At 40.9% G+C, this 19523-nt stretch overlaps 1 protein-coding gene and 1 long non-coding RNA gene across 2 annotated transcripts; one reads left to right on the forward strand and one right to left on the reverse strand.

Annotated features, from left to right (window-relative positions):
* Nucleotides 1-9789: 9789 nt before the first annotated feature.
* LOC134326870 (uncharacterized) lies at nt 9790-12471 on the forward strand. Its single transcript, XR_010014620.1, has 4 exons — nt 9790-9928; nt 11678-11764; nt 11844-11963; nt 12044-12471. It is a non-coding gene; the product is annotated as an uncharacterized LOC134326870 (long non-coding RNA).
* Nucleotides 12472-16326: 3855 nt separating this feature from the next.
* LOC134326348 (zinc finger protein 32-like) lies at nt 16327-16884 on the reverse strand (the record flags this gene model as incomplete). The annotated part of the gene is made up of 1 exon (XM_063008496.1): nt 16327-16884. A coding segment is annotated over one exon (558 nt), but the record flags the coding sequence as incomplete, so codon positions are not given.
* Between the last annotated feature and the right edge of the window lie 2639 nt (nt 16885-19523).

Below are 19523 nucleotides of genomic sequence, written 5' to 3' on the forward strand. Positions count from 1 at the left end.
CCAGAAACAGCGGCAGAAGCGCCTGACCTGGGCTACAGAGAAGCAGCACTGGACTGTTGCTCAGTGGTCCAAAGTACTGTTTTCGGAAATCAAGGTGCCAGAGTCTGGAGGAAGACTGGGGAGAAGGAAATGCCAAAATGCCTGAAGTCCAGTGTCAAGTACCCACAGTCAGTGATGGTCTGGGGTGCCATGTCAGCTGCTGGTGTTGGTCCACTGTGTTTTATCAAGGGCAGGGTCAATGCAGCTAGCTATCACGAGATTTTGGAGCACTTCATGCTTCCATCTGCTGAAAAGCTTTATGGAGATGAAGATTTCATTTTTCAGCACGACCTGGCACCTGCTCACAGTGCCAAAACCACTGGTGAATGGTTTACTGACCATGGTATTACTGTGCTCAATTGGCCTGCCAACTCTCCTGACCTGAACCCCATAGAGAATCTGTGGGATATTGTGAAGAGAAAGTTGAGAGACACAAGACCCAACACTCTGGATGAGCTTAAGGTCGCTATCGAAGCATCCTGGACCTCCATAACACCTCAGCAGTGCCACAGGCTGATTGCCTCCATGCCACGCCGCATTGAAGCAGTCATTTCTGCAAAAGGATTCCCGACCAAGTATTGAGTGCATAACTGAACATAATTATTTGAAGGTTGACTTTTTTTTGTATTAAAAACACTTTTCTTTTATTGGTCGGATGAAATATGCTAATTTTTTGAGATAGGAATTTTGGGTTTTCATGAGCTGTATGCCAAAATCATCAGTATTAAAACAATAAAAGACCTGAAATATTTCAGTTGGTGTGCAATGAATCTAAAATATATGAAAGTTTAATTTTTATCATTACATTATGGAAAATAATGAACTTTATCACAATATGCTAATTTTTTTAGAAGGACCTGTATATGTATATATACAGTGGTGCTTGAAAGTTTGTGAACCCTTTAGAATTTTCTATATTTCTGCATAAATATGACCTAAAACATCATCAGATTTTCACACAAGTCCTATAAAGAGAACCCAGTTAAACAAATGAGACAAAAAAATTATACTTGGTCATTTATTTATTGAGGAAAATGATCCAATATTACATATTTGTGAGTGGCAAAAGTATGTGAACCTCTAGGATTTGCAGTTAATTTGAAGGTGAAATTAGAGTCAGGTGTTTTCAATCAATGGGATGACAATCAGGTGTGAGTGGGCACCCAGTTTTATTTAAAGAACATGGATCTATCAAAGTCTGCTCTTCACAACACATGTTTGTGGTAGTGTATCATGGCACGAACAAAGGAGATTTCTGAGGACCTCAGAAAAAGAGTTGTTGATGCTCATCAGGCTGGAAAAGGTTACAAAACCATCTCTAAAGAGTTTGGACTCCACCAATCCACAGTCAGACAGATTGTGTACAAATGGAGGAAATTCAAGACCATTGTTACCCTCCCCAGGAGTGGTCGACCAACAAACATCACTCCAAGAGCAAGGCGTGTAATAGTCGGCGAGGTCACAAAGGACACCAGGGTAACTTCGAAGCAACTGAAGGCCTCTCTCACATTGGCTAATGTTAATGTTCATGAGTCCACCATCAGGAGAACACTGAACAACAATGGTGTGCATGGCAGGGTTGCAAGGAGAAAGCCATTGCTCTCCAAAAAGAACATTGCTGCTCGTCTGCAGTTTGCTAAAGATCACATGGACAAGCCAGAAGGCTACTGGAAGAATGTTTTGTGGAGGGATGAAACCAAAATAGAACATTTTGGTTTAAATGAAAAGCGTTATGTTTGGAGAAAGGAAAACACTGCATAAGAACCTTATCCCATCTGTGAAACATGGTGGTGGTAGTATCATGGTTTGGGCCTGTTTTGCTGCATCTGGGCCAGGACGGCTTGCCATCATTGATGGAACAATGATATCTGAATTATATCAGAGAATTCTAAAGGAAAATGTCAGGACATCTGTCCATGAACTGAATCTCAAGAGAAGGTGGGTCATGCAGCAAGACAACGACCCTAAGCACACAAGTCGTTCTACAAAGAATGGTTAAAGAAGAATAAAGTTCATGTTTTGGAATGGCCAAGTCAAAGTCCTGACCTTAATCCAATCGAAATGTTGTGGAAGGACCTGAAGCGAGCAGTTAATGTGAGGAAATCCACCAACATCCCAGAGTTGAAGCTGTTCTGTACGGAGGAATGGGCTAAAATTCCTCCAAGCCGGTGTGCAGGACTGATCAACAGTTACCGGAAACGTTTAGTTGCAGTTATTGCTGCAAAGGGGGGTCACACCAGATACTGAAAGCAAAGGTTCACATACTTTTGCCACTCACAAATATGTGATATTGGATCATTTTCCTCAATAAATAAATGACGAAGTACAATATTTTTGTCTCATTAGTTTAACTGGGTTCTCTTTATCTACTTTTAGGACTCGTGTGAAAATCTGATGATGTTTTAGGTCGTATTTATATACAGTGCCTTGCAAAAGTATTCAGCCCCCTTGAACTTTTCAACCTTTTGCCACATTTCAGGCTTCAAACATAACAATATGAAATTGTAATTTTTTGTGAAGAATCAACAACAAGTGGGACACAATCGTGAAGTGGAACGAAATTTATTGGATATTTTAAACTTTTTTTAGAAATAAAAAACTAAAAAGTGGGGCGTGCAATATTATTCAGCCCCTTTACTTTCAGTGCAGCAAACTCACTCCAGAAGTTCAGTGAGGATCTCTGAATGATCCAATGTTGACCTAAATGACTGATGGTGATAAATAGAATCCACCTGTGTGTAATCAAGTCTCCGTATAAATGCACCTGCTCTGTGACAGTCTCAGAGTTCTGTTTAAAGCGCAGAGAGCATCATGAAGACCAAGGAACACACCAGGCAGGTCCGAGATACTGTTGTGGAGAAGTTTAAAGCCGGATTTGGATACAAAAAGATTTCCCAAGCTTTAAACATCTCAAGGAGCACTGTGCAAGCGATCATATTGAAATGGAAGGAGTATCAGACCACTGCAAATCTACCAAGACCCGGCCGTCCCTCTAAACTTTCAGCTCAAACAAGGAGAAGACTGATCAGAGATGCAGCCAAGAGGCCCATGATCACTCTGAATGAACTGCAGAGATCTACAGCTGAGGTGGGAGACTCTGTCCATAGGACACAATCAGTCGTACACTGCACAAATCTGGCCTTTATGGAAGAGTGGCAAGAAGAAAGCCATTTCTCAAAGATATCTATAAAAAGTCACCTGGGAGACACACCAAACATGTGGAAGAAGGTGCTCTGGTCAGATGAAACCAAAATCGAACTTTTTGGCCACAATGCAAAACGTTATGTTTGGCGTAAAAGCAACACAGCTCATCACCCTGAACACACCATCCCCACTGTCAAACATAGTGGTGGCAGCATCATGGTTTGGGCCTGCTTTTCTTCAGCAGGGACAGGGAAGATGGTTAAAATTGATGGGAAGATGGATGGAGCCAAATACAGGACCATTCTGGAAGAAAACCTGTTGCAGTCTGCAAAAGACCTGAGACTTATCTTCCAACAAGACAATGATCCAAAACATAAAGCAAAATCTACAATGGAATGGTTCACAAATAAACGTATCCAGGTGTTAGAATGGCCAAGTCAAAGTCCAGACCTGAATCCCATCGAGAATCTGTGAAAAGAGCTGAAAACTGCTGTTCACAAACGCTCTCCATCCAACCTCACTGAGCTCGAGCTGTTTTGCAAGGAAGAATGGGCAAAAATTTCTCTCTCGATGTGCAAAACTGATAGAGACATACCCCAAGCGACTTGCAGCTGTAATCGCAGCAAAAGGTGGCGCTACAAAGTATTAACGCAAGGGGGCTGAATAATATTGCACGCCCCACTTTTCAGTTTTTTATTTCTAAAAAAAGTTTAAAATATCCAATAAATTTCGTTCCACTTCACGATTGTGTCCCACTTGTTGTTGATTCTTCACAAAAAATTACAATTTCATATCGTTATGTTTGAAGCCTGAAATGTGGCAAAAGGTTGAAAAGTTCAAGGGGGCTGAATACTTTTGCAAGGCACTGTATATATATTTATATATATAATTATCAATATCAATTATATATATACACTCAATATTATATATATATACGATGTGTTTGATCTGCAGGCGGTGGTTCATCATACAGAACAATCAGCTTCTATACAAGAAGAGGTTTAAGGTAGGTCACATGACTTTACATGATCTAAATCAGCTCTCTCCTGGACTCTGTGAAATACCCATAATGCACCGCGGCCGTACGCCCCTCATAATTCTAGCGTATCACAGCGGACTTCTGTGCCGGGCTGTGTCCCAAACCGCCCCCATCGCGGTTACGTCTGGGACGATTTCACCGGTGTTTATATCATCGACTGTATAAATAAGAAGGTTTTATGTTCTATTCCCCCAGCGTGACTTCACGGTGCTGGCTGAAGACCTGCAGCGCTGTTCGGTCCAGAGCTGTGAGGACGCCGGGAGACACTTCTGCTTCTGGGTGGTCACGCCCACAAGGAAAGACCAGATCTATAATCATTAGAGATAGACAGACAGATGATCAATAGACAGACAGACAGACAGATGATCAACAGACAGACCGGTAGATGATCAATAGACATACAGACACATATTAGACAGACAAATAGTCAGACAGACAGATAGATAGATGATCAATAGACAGACAGATAGATGATCAATAGACAGACAGATGATAGCTAGATAGATTAGACAGACAGACAAATATTAGACAGACAGATAGTCAGACAGACAGATAGATGATCAATAGACAGACAATAGATAGACAAGATGATTGATAGACAGATAGAAAAACAGACTGTTAGAGACAGACTGATATAAAGACAGATAGATAGATGATCAATAGACAGACAAATGATTAATAAAAAGACAGACAAATGCTAGATAGACAGATGGATAGACAGGAAGATAGATTATAGATTATAGATAAATAGATAATCGAAAGACAGACAGATATAGGCACACAGACAGATAGATTATCAAAAGACAGATCGATAGACATACTATTTATCTATCTGTCTATCCATCTGTCTGTCTGAATGTCTGTTTATGTATCTACTCAACCTGTTTGTCTGTCTGCATCCTATATACAGTGGAGTCAAAAAGTATTTAGTCAGCCACTGATTGTGCAAGTTCTCCTACTTGACAGAGGTCTGTAATTTTCATCATAGGTACAATTCAACTATGAGAGACAAAATGAGAAAAAAAAATCCAGGAAATCACATTGTAGGATTTTTAAAGAATTTATTTGTAAATTATGGTGGAAAATAAGTATTTGGTCAATAACAAAAGTTCAACTCAATACTTTGTAACATAACCTTTGTTGGCAATGACAGAGGTGAAACGTTTCCTGTAAGTCTTCACCAGGTTTGCACACACTGTAGCTGGTATTTTGGCCCATTCCTCCATGCAGATCTCCTCTAGAGCAGTGATGTTTTGGGGCTGTCGCTGGGCAACACGGACTCCACAAATTTTCTATGGGGTTGAGGTCTGGAGACTGGCTAGGCCACTCCAGGACCTTGAAATGCTTTTTACGGAGCCACTCCTTCGTTGCCCGAGCGGTGTGTTTGGGATCATTGTCATGCTGGAACACCCAGCCACGTTCCATCTTCAATGCTCTCACTGATGGAAGGAGGTTTTGGCTTAAAATCTCACGATCCATGGCCCCGTTCATTCTTCCCTTAACACGGATCAGTCGTCCTGTCCCCTTTGCAGAAAAACAGCCCCAAAGCATGATGTTTCCACCCCCATGCTTCACAGTAGGTATGGTGTTCTTGGGTTCTTCTTCTTCAAACACGACGAGTTGAGTTTTTACCAAAAAGTTCAATTTTGGTTTCATCTGACCACATGATATTCTCCCAATCCTCTTCTGGATCATCCATATGCTCTCTGACAAACTTCAGACGGGCCTGGACATGTACTGGCTTAAGCAGGGGGACACGCCTGGCACTGCAGGATTTGAGTCCCTCTCGGCGTAGTGTGTTACTGATGGTAGCCTTTGTTACTTTGGTCCCAGCTCTCTGCAGGTCATTCATCAGGTCCCTCCGTGTAGTTCTGGGATTTTTGCTCACCGTTTTCATGATCATTTTGACCCCACGGGATGAGATCTTGACCCCAAGGGAGATTATCAATGGTCTTGTATGTCTTCCATTTTCTTACAATTGCTCCCACAGTTGATTTATTCACACCAACCTGCTTGCCGATTGTATATTCACTCTTCCCAGCCTGGTGCAGGTCTACAATTTTCTTCCTGGTGTCCTTCGACAGCTCTTTGGTCTTGGCCATGGTTGAGTTTGGAGTCTGACTGTTTGAGGCTGTGGACAGGTGTCTTTTATACAGATAACGAGGTCAAACAGGTGCCATTAATACAGGTAACGAGTGGAGGACAGAAGAGCTTCTTAAAGAAGAAGTTACAGGTCTGTGAGAGCCAGAAATCTTGCTTGTTTGTGGGTGACCAAATACTTATTTTCCACCATAATTTACAAATAAATTCTTTAAAAATCCTACAATGTGATTTCCTGGATTTTTTTTCTAATTTTGTCTCTCATAGTTGAAGTGTACCTATGATGAAAATTACAGACCTCTCTCATCTTTCTAAGTAGGAGAACCTGCACAATCAGTGGCTGACTAAATACTTTTTGACCCCACTGTAATCTGAATCTATCACCGTGTGTGTACAGGAGCTGTACATTCCAGGCCGACTGTGAGGCAGGTAGACGGGCGTGGATCAGCGCCATTCAGAACCTGACTGAGAGAGAAGAAGAAACAGTCGAGAGCGAGGTGAATTATCATCACCACTATACTCCGGGAGGGGAGGGGTTCGGTTCTCGGCTCTGTAACCCCAGTTTAATGCGTCTGAATCAGAAGGGGTACAAGGACGATTCGAAATCAGACTCCAGTGAGACGTTATTGGACGGGGAGATTCAGTTGGAGGAATCACAGGAACCGCAGGCGTCTTCTGAAGCTCCAGGTAACCTTAACACCACCACATTCGAGTCCCACACTGTTGAACTCTAGTGACTATATATTTAACCCTTGGGCTTCATAGGAGGGATCAGTTCTGGAGAAGTCGTCTGTGATGCTCCCGAGAACAAGGGTGAGTACGCCGGCCCTTTATTTGGACCCTTATTTTTGGTCCACATAACACATGAAGCATCATTGGTGATACTTGTGTTAAAGATGCTGAAGGAGAACCCACTGAAGGAGACCCCGGTAAAGGAGAAACTGATAAAGGAGAACCCGCTGAAGGAGAACCCACTGAAAGAGAACCCGGTGAAGGAGAAACCGCTAAACATGAAACCACTAAAGGAGAAACTGCCGATGGAGGACGTGAAGAGGAGAAGACGACCGACACGAACCCGAACAGCTTCGAGAGCCGATACACCATTGGAGAGCTGCTGGGAAAGGGAGGCTGCGGTTCAGTCTACGAAGGCGTCTGTAAGGTGGACGGGAACCAGGTGAGTATCAGTTTGTTGTGTTGATCCTCCCCTGGATCCTCCTATGACTCCAGATACCTGTGATGACCTACCAGGACTTTATTGGGTCACTGGGACAGATGGGATCTTCCAGCACAGCTAGAAGAGCATGACCAAGACTTCCGAGTACTACCCTGGCCCTATGTCTCCAGATACCTGCAACGACCTTTCAGGACCTTATTGGGTCACGAGGACTTCCGAGTAACACCCTGGCCCCCTGAATTCCCTTTGGTCCCAGACTTGAACCCAATTGAGCATCTGTGGGACCTCCTTAATGGTCGTGTTGGCTTTACGGATCCTCCCCTGGATCCTCCCTTTGCTTCAGATACCTGTGACAACCTTCCAGGACCTTATAGGGTCACAGGGGCTTCCGAGTACCCTTCACCCTGAATTCCCTTTGTTCCCTATCTACGGATCCTCCCCAGGATCCTCCCTACAACCTACCGGGACATTATTGAGACAAACCCGGAATGCACACTAAGAAGATCTGAGTCCCTGGTGATACCGGATACCACGGGATGCCTTTGGATGTCTCATGGAGTCCACGTGTCGGCGGTCCGAGTTACTCCTGAAGAAGGTCTCGTTTCGTGAGCTGGCTTCCCAGACTTGAACCCTGTGGAGCGCCTTGAGCAAATGCAGTCAGCACGGCTCCAGACACCCATGGCGTCCTACTAGGACCTTCTCGAGTCTCTCCCAATCCTTGTATTAAAAATCTACTAATGATTGTTTACTTGTATTTGCTTAGGTTGCCATCAAATACGTGGTGAAGGATGAGGACCTCAGATTTACCAGGATTGTAAGTGACTTTACCTTTCAGATGAAGTAAATACTGTATGGACTGGATTTACATTAAATCATTTATCCTTGTCTCTTCTACCATCAGCCCGGTGAGACAGAGTTGCTCCCCGTCGAGGTGGCCCTGATGCGCATGGTGTCCAGGCCGCCCGCCAGCCCGTACGTGCTGAAGCTCCTGGAGTGGTTCGACATGCCCGAGCGCTGCATCCTGATCCTGGAGCGGCCCGTCCCCTGTGTAGACCTCCACCAGCTGATGCTCAAGACGGGCAGGCTGAGGATGCGGTTCGCCCGGCACGTAATGCGGCAGGTGGTCCTGGCGGTGCTCCACTGCCGGGATCGCGGGGTCCTGCACAGGGACATCAAGCTCCAGAACGTCCTTCTGAACACAGAGACGCTGGAGGTGAAGCTGATCGATTTTGGATGCGGCGACCTGTTGAAGGACACTCCCTACAACACATATTCAGGTAACTGTGCACCAATGGGGGGATGGTTACTTTGGTTTGGACTTTGGGTACTAGTTTGTCTTCTTTGTTTATGTAGGCACGTGGGTATACTCGCCACCTGAGTGGATAACCAAGCAGAAGTACTATGGCTGCCCTGCGACCGTCTGGAGTCTGGGCGTACTTCTGTTTGTCTTGGTATCTAGTGTTCAAACCTGGTGTGTCTGATGGTAAGGAAATATATACATTAAGACCTGCACATATGCTAACCAGGCATAACATTATGACCACTGACAGGTGAAGTGACTCTATCAAGGAGTGAATCGTGATGGATAGATGACTGGGTCAGAGCATCTCCAAATCTGCAGCTCTTGTGGGGTGGTCCAGGGAGGGTAGAGTGGTAAACCAGCGACAGGTTCATGGGCAGCCAAGGCTCACTGATGCATGTGTGGCCCGATCCAACAGACAAGCTCCTGTAGCTCAAAGGTAGCAGCAGACCAGTCAGGATGCCCATGGTGACCCCTGTCCACGTCGCTTACCTGGGGGAACACATGGCACCAGGACGCACTATGGGAAGAAGTTCTGCCAACATTCTGCTGAGAAACTTTGGGTTGGGTCGTAGCTACTACCTAAGCATTTGAGGACCACGTCCACCCTTCCATGGATTCCCCAGATCTCGATTCAACCGAGCGCCCGTGGGATGTGCTGGACAAACGAGTCCGATCAATGGAGGCCATTATTAGGAAGGTGGTCATAATGTTATGCCTGATCGGTGTATCTTCTTCAGATCTAAACACATTATAATTTGAATGTGCATTGTCGCACTCGCCAGCCTGCTGCCATCTGATTGAACAATGCCTCAAGAAGAAGCCCAGCAAGCGTCTCAACCTCGGGCAGATCCTCCTGCACGGGTGGTTCAATGAGTAACCCGAAGACTAGGTCCAGACGGTGTAGATCTTTACACTCGTACTGGCGGCTGCAAAAAAGAGGGTAACACGACAGAAAAACACAGATCTAATAATTCAAGCGATGTGCGAATGATTTAATAACGTCTTTATAGCGTCTTTATAGCGTTTCTCTCCTAGGATCTGCGCGTCTTCCACTGAAGGTACGACCGGCTGATACAGATGCTGGCGAATCGGACTGATGTGGGCCGAAGTGGAGCTGGCGCAGATCGGGGTGAGTTTGACTCAGTCTGAACCTGGCACTATATTTACTACTATACAGTGTATCACAAAAGTGAGTACACCCCTCACATTTCTGCAAATATTTCATTATATCTTTTCATGGGACAACACTATAGACATGAAACTTGGATATAACTTAGAGTAGTCAGTGTACAGCTTGTATAGCAGTGTAGATTTACTGTCTTCTGAAAATAACTCAACACACAGCCATTAATGTCTAAATAGCTGGCAACATAAGTGAGTACACCCCACAGTGAACATGTCCAAATTGTGCCCAAATGTGTCGTTGTCCCTCCCTGGTGTCATGTGTCAAGGTCCCAGGTGTAAATGGGGAGCAGGGCTGTTAAATTTGGTGTTTTGGGTACAATTCTCTCATACTGGCCACTGGATATTCAACATGGCACCTCATGGCAAAGAACTCTCTGAGGATGTGAGAAATAGAATTGTTGCTCTCCACAAAGATGGCCTGGGCTATAAGAAGATTGCTAACACCCTGAAACTGAGCTACAGCATGGTGGCCAAGGTCATACAGCGGTTTTCCAGGACAGGTTCCACTCGGAACAGGCTTCGCCAGGGTCGACCAAAGAAGTTGAGTCCACGTGTTCGGCGTCATATCCAGAGGTTGGCTTTAAAATATAGACACATGAGTGCTGCCAGCATTGCTGCAGAGGTTAAAGACGTGGGAGGTCAGCCTGTCAGTGCTCAGACCATACGCCGCACACTGCATCAACTCGGTCTGCATGGTCGTCATCCCAGAAGGAAGCTGACGCACAAGAAAGCCAGCAAACAGTTTGCTGAAGACAAGCAGTCCAAGAACATGGATTACTGGAATGCCCTGTGGTCTGACGAGACCAAGATAAACTTGTTTGGCTCAGATGGTGTCCAGCATGTGTGGCGGCGCCCTGGTGAGAAGTACCAAGACAACTGTATCTTGCCTACAGTCAAGCATGGTGGTGGTAGCATCATGGTCTTGGGCTGCATGAGTGTTGCTGGCACTGGGGAGCTGCAGTTCATTGAGGGAAACATGAATTCCAACATGTACTGTGACATTCCGAAACAGAGCATGATCCCCTCCCTTCGAAAACTGGGCCTCATGGCAGTTTTACAACAGGATAACGACCCCAAACACAACCTCCAAGATGTCAACTGCCTTGCTGAGGAAGCTGAAGGTAAAGGTGATGGACTAAACCCAATTGAGCACCTGTGGCGCATCCTCAAGTGGAAGGTGGAGGAGTTCAAGGTGTCTAACATCCACCAGCTCCGTGATGTCATCATGGAGGAGTGGAAGAGGATTCCAGTAGCAACCTGTGCAGCTCTGGTGAATTCCATGCCCAGGAGGGTTAAGGCAGTGCTGGATAATAATGGTGGTCACACAAAATATTGACACTTTGGGCACAATTTAGACATGTTCACTGTGGGGTGTACTCACTTATGTTGCCAGCCATTTAGACATTAATGGCTGTGTGTTGAGTTATTTTCAGAAGACAGTAAATCTACACTGCTATACAAGCTGTACACTGACTACTCTAAGTTATATCCAAGTTTCATGTCTATAGTGTTGTCCCATGAAAAGATATAATAAAATATTTGCAGAAATGTGAGGGGTGTACTCACTTTTGTGATACACTGTATGTGTCGACTGCCAGATGCCACCCATGCAGTTACCCATAGCGACTACGCCATCAGTCAGAACCACAGTCCTACCATTCTAATAGAAAATCTGTTTTCCTTCTACTCACAGATCCAGTACGTCAACTTTATGGCCATCGTCTTTGAGCTGGTGCTGCTGGGAATTCTGTGAAGAGCGAGGGTGCATCAGATCATCTCAGTAAGAGAGTCTGTGCTCTATAGAGTCTAGAATTAATCTGTGCTGCACTACAAGTGTAGTTAAACACACCATTGTTTAGTTGACGCAGTACCGGAGATGAAAGCTCTTTCTGGACCGGCTGATTGCTCTCATCTATTCGTGCGTTACGCCCAGATGGACTGAACGGCAGTACACAGAGCGTTATTTATTCCATCTTCAGGTGCGTGTTCTTTACATCACGAATGATCTCGAATAGAACTGTCTGCTAGTAATCTGTTATTTATTATTTTTCTCTCTCAGACTGAGATGCTGAGCTCCTGGATGAAATCTTCACTCTGGACGAGTCTTGTATGCAGAACCTGAAGCCCTGGCTGCTGCACTGGAGACGCTTTTATGGCGGAGCCGCCGACGGTTTCATGAAAAGCTGGAAACAGAAGACATCTAAAGGCCAACCGTGATTAGAACCTTTATTTAACTGTCAGGGATGCAGGTCTGGTGGTTTAAGTGTTTTTAATGTGTTCACAGTTTCTGTACCTGTGGAGGTGCATCAGGACCCACGACATGGGCGACGTGTGAGGATACCACTGATGTGGAAGCATGTATCGGGATTTCAGAGAGACGTGCTGCCATTAAGACGACGTCTTTACATCAAGACAACGACGGATGACTTCGTGAACCAGATCTAAATGTGTTAAAAGCTGATGTTCTGTAAAAATGTAATAAAAAGAAGAAACTATGATTCGTTCATTCTCTGGTGTCTTTATTCTCTTAAAAAAAGATTTCCAATGATTTCACTGACTGCTATAAAAAGTTGGGACAGAGGCTGAAAAAGAGTGGAAGGTTTATGGAAGATTAAAGTTACAGTTGCTCTCCATGCTGCTCTTTATTTTGAGGGAATCTGAGTTGTGAGATGTGGGAACAAACTGGGAACTGGAATGTGGACACAATACAGAGGAAGTAAAGGTGTCCAGATATTTAAGGAAAAGAGGCTGTACATGGCAAAGGAACCAATTTACTACTCCAATTTTTACTTACACTTATCACAGTTCTAGTAATCGAGGGTTAAGGGCCTCGCTTAGGGAACCAACAGTGACAACTCACCAATGGTGTGGCTTGAACCGGCAACCTTTTGATTGCTAGCCCAGTACCTTAACCACTAATACCAAGTTCACACTACATGACTGTGTTCAGATCTCTGTTCAGTTAACACTACACAGTGGACAGTGAGTGTAGAAACAAGGAGGTGGTTTTAATGTTATGGATGATCAGTGTAGTCCATTTTATCAGCTCAGCTCCGCTTACCATATAGGAGCACTTTGTAGTTCTACAATTACTGACTGTAGTCCACCTTTTTCTCTACCTGCTCTTACTCTGTTTTTCAGTGGTCACATTGAAAAACAGAGCAGGTATTATTTAGGTGGTGGATCATTCTCAGCACTGCAGTGACACTGACATGGTGGTGGTGTGTTAGTGTGGAACAATTTACAATAGTGTAAAAGAATAAAGAAAATTTAGTAATTAAAAGTGAGTGAGGTAAAACTGTAATCAGGTAGTATAGAGGAGTCTGTACTGTTTACCTCAGCTGATTTAGGACGCGTCTCAATTTGTTAATGCTTTGTAAAAGCCTTTATAAAATGCTGATGTGAGTTATTTCTCTTGCTAAAAATCTTAAATTAAATTAAAGTATTTATCCAACAAAATATGTATTTATTGTGAATGTTTTTACAGTGTTTATTTTAAGTAGTGCACTAAGTAGGGAGTAGGCGTCATTTGAAACGAGGCCGATAGTCTTCACTCAAAACGGCAGACTGAACGAACTGGCAAAGTTAGCTAAGGAAAGAAATGCTCTGAACAAACCTTTTATATATATATATTTTAGACATGCTGTTTCTCACATGTATTTCTCACACGCTTTTTTATCCCCTTATTTGTGTTTTTTTTAAGCTTTCTCCATTTTGCACGTAATGCTAAACTAATGTTTTTATTTTATCGGTTGTTGTGATTAGCATTTATTTTAAGATGAACTATAGGGCACTAGGACCCAGCAGCACTGTTATTAACAGAGTTATGGTCCTTTATATTTCTGAGCGGTATCGCATGTAAACTCTAGATGTCGCTGTTGCACCACTTTCTAAAAAACACCACCCGGACATACCTGTACTGTAAGTGTCAGGACTCTCCCAGGTGTAGTAAATCAACGATTTAAACAAAGTGCAACAGTTTAGGGAAGGCCCTTTCCTGTTTTACATGAAGAAAAGTTGATTGAAAGAAACTCCAGTGTCACAGAGCCCTGACCTCAACTTAACTTGGGATAAAACCTGGGCATTTTTGTCACATACGGACGTGCACAAATTCCCACATATACACTCCAGAATCTTAATAGTTGTAGCCAAGTGGAGCTTAATGATCCGGTGACACTGACACACTGATATGCAGCCCCGGTTCTGGCTGTGTTGCTTAGGCGGGCAGTGAGAAAATCCAGGGGGAGCAATGCCCGTTGATTTAGTTTCGCCCTAAGCTGGACTCGAATCTAGGGCAGAAAAATACGGGCTCTGCCCACTGCGTTACTCAAACAGCGGAGTAATAAACAGGTTGTTATGCTGTTAAACCTGCACACACGGCGTCACCAAGATTAAAAGTGAACACTACTTAAAATAATAACTAAACACTTCCTAATTCCCACGGTTTTCTTTCAGTTTCATACACATCACCCTGTCTCAGTCTAATCTGCAGCATTTCTCTCCCACTGATAAAAATACAGAACAAAACGCGTCCCGTAACAGTTAAATTGCGACTACGACTGCAACGGTACAAGTACAAGTATGTTTGATGTTGACTTTTTTTAATTGTTTACTTTTTTTTAGTAACGAAAGTTATTTAAAATGTAGCGAATTACAAATCTTAATACAAAACATACTTAAGCAAAAGTAAAATTACAAATTGTAAAATCTACTTTAAAAAGTACAAGTACACAAAAAACTACTCAATCACAGTAACACGACTAAATGTAATTTGTAACTTTCCACCTCTGTATAAGCCAAACTATGAAAATGTGTGAAAAACAAATATAAGTAACATCTGTGCCAACATATAAAAATAATAATAATACATTTTATTTATGCGCGCCTTTCAAAACACTCAAGGACACCTTACAATACAAAACATCAGTACATAATTAATGACACAGATTAAGGGTAGGCAAGTTTAAAGAAATACGTTTTAAGGCATGTTTTAAAAACTAGAGATTGAATCAATGGTGCGAATGTCAGGAGGGAGAGAGTTCCAGAGATGTGGGGCAGAGTAGCTAAAAGCTCTAGCTCCCATATGAGGTAGACCAAAAAGGAGAGAGTTACAATAATCAATTCAGATGTGACCAGGGCATGAACAAGAACATCAGCACTTCTAGGAGAAAGGAATGGACGTAGACGATTTATGTTACGTAAATGGAAATAAGCAGATTGTGTGATATTGTTAATATGTGCATGAAATGAAAGATTTTGAGTGGAAGGAGAGACGACTGAGTTCTTCATCATCACCGAGAATTTGTTAGATTTAGAGAGAGGAGATTTTCTACCTATAGGAAGAATTTCAGTTGTATCAGCATTTAATTTGAGAAAATTGTAAGAGATCCATGTTCTTAATTTTATTAGACAATCAGAGAGAGATGGAGGAGGAAGAGTAGCCGTGAGCACAGTGGACAGGTATAGGACAGGTATAACTGGGTGTCGTCCGCATTACAATAAAATTGAATGTTGTATTTCCTAAAGACACGTCCAATGGGAAGCAGGTAAATTATAAATAGTAGAGGCCCCAAGACAGAGCCCTGAGGGACACCACTAGTAACAGGAGTTACTGTGAACATACTCTACACGTCTAGAAATGTATGAAGAAAACCAATCAAGCACAGCATCACTGAGACCAATATATGCTAGCCGATCCAATACCTTTTGTTTTCAATTCACTTCCACTATTAACTGATAGCATTAACTTACATCAGGCTCTAAACCTCCTGGTTCTACCCACCATTCACTCCACTATAGATAATCACATTATTTCCCAGTAATAGTTTAACCTAAAGATTTATACTTTTATTATTACTATTTACCTATTAATGTTTACTGTGTAATTAATTACCTATTAATTACACAGTATAATTTATTCATTGCTAACTATTTCTCCCCAACACTCTCTCACTCACTATATTTTATATTTTTATATTTTAGCTTGTTTGGTAAAATCTGATGAGTCACACTTGTGTCTAAGTGCTGATAAATGAGCAAATCAGCTCCAACACTGTGAGCATCATTTCTGTGAAATGTGAATGTGCTGGTGTGTTTTGAGATTACTTAGTTGATTAAAACTCTTCTCACACTGTGAGCACTGATACAGTTTCTCTCCAGTGTGAATGCGCTGGTGGATTTTGAGATTACTCTGTGTAAAAAAACTCTTTCCACACTGTGAGCACTGATACGGTTTCTCTCCGGTGTGAATGCGCTGGTGGGTTTTGAGATTACTCTGTGTAATAAAACTCTTTCCACACTGTGAGCACTGATACGTTTCTCTCCAGTGTGAATGTGCTGGTGTATTTTGAGATTACTCTGTTTAATAAAACTCTTCCCACACTGTGAGCACTGATACGGTTTCTCTCCAGTGTGAATGCGCTGGTGTTTTATTAGATCACTCTGGGTATTAAAACTCTTCCCACACTGTGAGCACTGATACGGTTTCACTCCAGTGTGAATGCGCTGGTGTATCTTGAGAGCACTCTGTGTAGTAAAACTCTTCCCACACTGTGAGCACTGATACGGTTTCTGTCCAGTGTGAATGCGCTGGTGTTTTTTGAGATTACCCTGTTGATTAAAACTCTTCCCACACTGTAAGCACTGATACGGTTTCACTCCAGTGTGAATGTGCTGGTGTATTTTGAGATTACCCTGTTGATTAAAACTTTTCCCACACTGTGAGCACTGATACGGCTTCACTTCAGTGTGAATGCGCTGGTGTATTTTGAGATTACCCTGTTGATTAAAACTCTTCCCACACTGTGAGCACTGATACGGCTTCACTTCAGTGTGAATGCGCTGGTGTATTTTGAGATTACCCTGTGTAATAAAACTCTTTCCACACTGTGAGCACTGATACAGTTTCTCTCCAGTGTGAATGCGCTGGTGTATTTTGAGAAAACTCAGGAACCTGAAGCTCTTCCCACACTGTGAGCAGACGTTTCCTTCTTCCTGTGTGGGACTGAGAGAGGCGTTAATGCTGACAGTACCAGAGGACGTTTGCTGATTACTGGAGCTTCTGGTGGGCGTCAGATCCTCATGTTCAGTCTTAATCTTCACCAGAGTCTCATATTTATCATGGTTGCAGCTCTTGATGTGATTGTGGAGCTGATTTTGGGTTGTAGAGGAACGTGGACACGAGGAGCAGCAGAAATCCTTGTTCAGTTCTGAAGCAGAAAATAATCAAATACATTTATAACATTATAAATAATAATATACACTTATAACATAAATAATAAATGATCAAATACATTTATAACATTATAAATAATCAAATACACTTATAACATTATAAATAATCAAATACATTTATAACATTATAAATAATCAAATACATTTATAACATTATAAATAATGAAATACATTTATAACATTATAAATAATCAGATACATTTATAACATTATAAATAATCAAATACATTTATAACATAATAAATAATCAAATACATTTATAACATAATAAATAATCAAATACATTTATAACATAATACATAAGCAAATACATTTATAACATAATAAATAATCAAATACACTTATAACATTATAAATAATCAAATACATTTATAACATTATAAATAATTAGGGCTGTCAAACGATTAAAATTTTTAATCGCGATTAATCTCAGAATTTCATATAGTTAATCGCGATTAATCACATTTTTTTTAAAAAGAAGAAAACAAGGATTTTTAAGTGAAATGTTACAATTAAAATGGTGAACACATTTTATGCTAAATGTACTGATGTTAAAAACTGCTGGGACAAGAGAAAACTGTAATTCACTCACATACTAGGCAGAAATACTATCCAGCAGAGAACCCTGACTTCGTATATTTGTCAGATTGTAGGTTAGAATTTCTCCAAATATTGTAGATCAGCGGTGCTTTAGGTGGGATAAGGCGTAGTTATTGTAACAGACTTTTCTGTGCTTGTATCGTGACATTTGATGGACGTTTCTACACGAAGTGAGTGTGATTTGACCCTTTGGGGCTTCCATAGTTCATGGACTAGCATGCTTGGCTAACGCGATGACTAGTTGTCCGGTACCGTAACAGAAAAAGTAATAAAAGTTTTCTGCTCCCGACAACTTGTGAATATACTGTGTATTTATTTCTTTATTAAGCAAGTGCATCACTACAACGCTCGGTTATATTATGATAACAAACCGCAAATGAAAAACGCTGGTAAGTCTCAACATGAACTACGGATGACTCGCAAGGCCAAATAGAATTTTCGTTAACGGCACTATTTTTTTTAATCGCGTTAAATTGAGATTGCGTTAATGCGTTATTATCGCGTTAACTTCGACAGCCCTATAAATAATCAAATACATTTATAACATTATATATAATCAAATACATTTATAACATTATAAATAATCAAATACATTTATAACATAATAAATAATCAAATACATTTATAACATAATAAATAGTCTAATACATTTATAACATAATAAATAATCTAATACATTTATAACATAATAAATAATCTAATACATTTATAACATAATAAATAATCTAATACATTTATAACATTATAAATAATCAAATACATTTATAACATAATAAATAATCAAATACATTTATAACATTATAATCAAATACATTTATAACATGATAAATAATCAAATACATTTATAACATAAATAATCAAATACACTTATAACATTATAAATAATCAAACACATTTATAACATTACAAATAATCATATACATTTACAACATTATAAATAATCAAATACATTTATAACATTATAAATAATAAATACATTTATAACATTATAAATAATCAAATACATTTATAACATAATAAATAATCAAATACATTTATAACATAATAAATAATCTAATACATTTATAACATAATAAATAATCAAATACATTTACAACATAATAAATAATCAAATACATTTATAACATTATAAATAATCAAATACATTTATAACATTATAAATAATCAAATACATTTATAACATTATAAATAATCAAATACATTTATAACATTATAAATAATCAAATACATTAACAACATTATAAATAATCAAATACATTTATAACATTAATAATAATCAAATACATTTATAACATTATAAATAATCAAATACATTTATAACATTATAAATAATCAAATACATTTACAGTGGTGCTTGAAAGTTTGTGAACCCTTTAGAATTTTCTATATTTCTGCATAAATATGACCTAAAACATCATCAGATTTTCACACGAGTCCTAAAAGTAGATAAAGAGAACCCAGTTAAACTAATGAGACAAAAATATTGTACTTCGTCATTTATTTATTGAGGAAAATGATCCAATATCACATATTTGTGAGTGGCAAAAGTATGTGAACCTTTGCTTTCAGTATCTGGTGTGACCCCCCTTTGCAGCAATAACTGCAACTAAACGTTTCCGGTAACTGTTGATCAGTCCTGCACACCGGCTTGGAGGAATTTTAGCCCATTCCTCCGTACAGAACAGCTTCAACTCTGGGATGTTGGT

The sequence above is a fragment of the Trichomycterus rosablanca genome, chromosome 14 (assembly GCF_030014385.1).
Source record: "Trichomycterus rosablanca isolate fTriRos1 chromosome 14, fTriRos1.hap1, whole genome shotgun sequence".
NCBI lineage: Eukaryota > Metazoa > Chordata > Actinopteri > Siluriformes > Trichomycteridae > Trichomycterus > Trichomycterus rosablanca.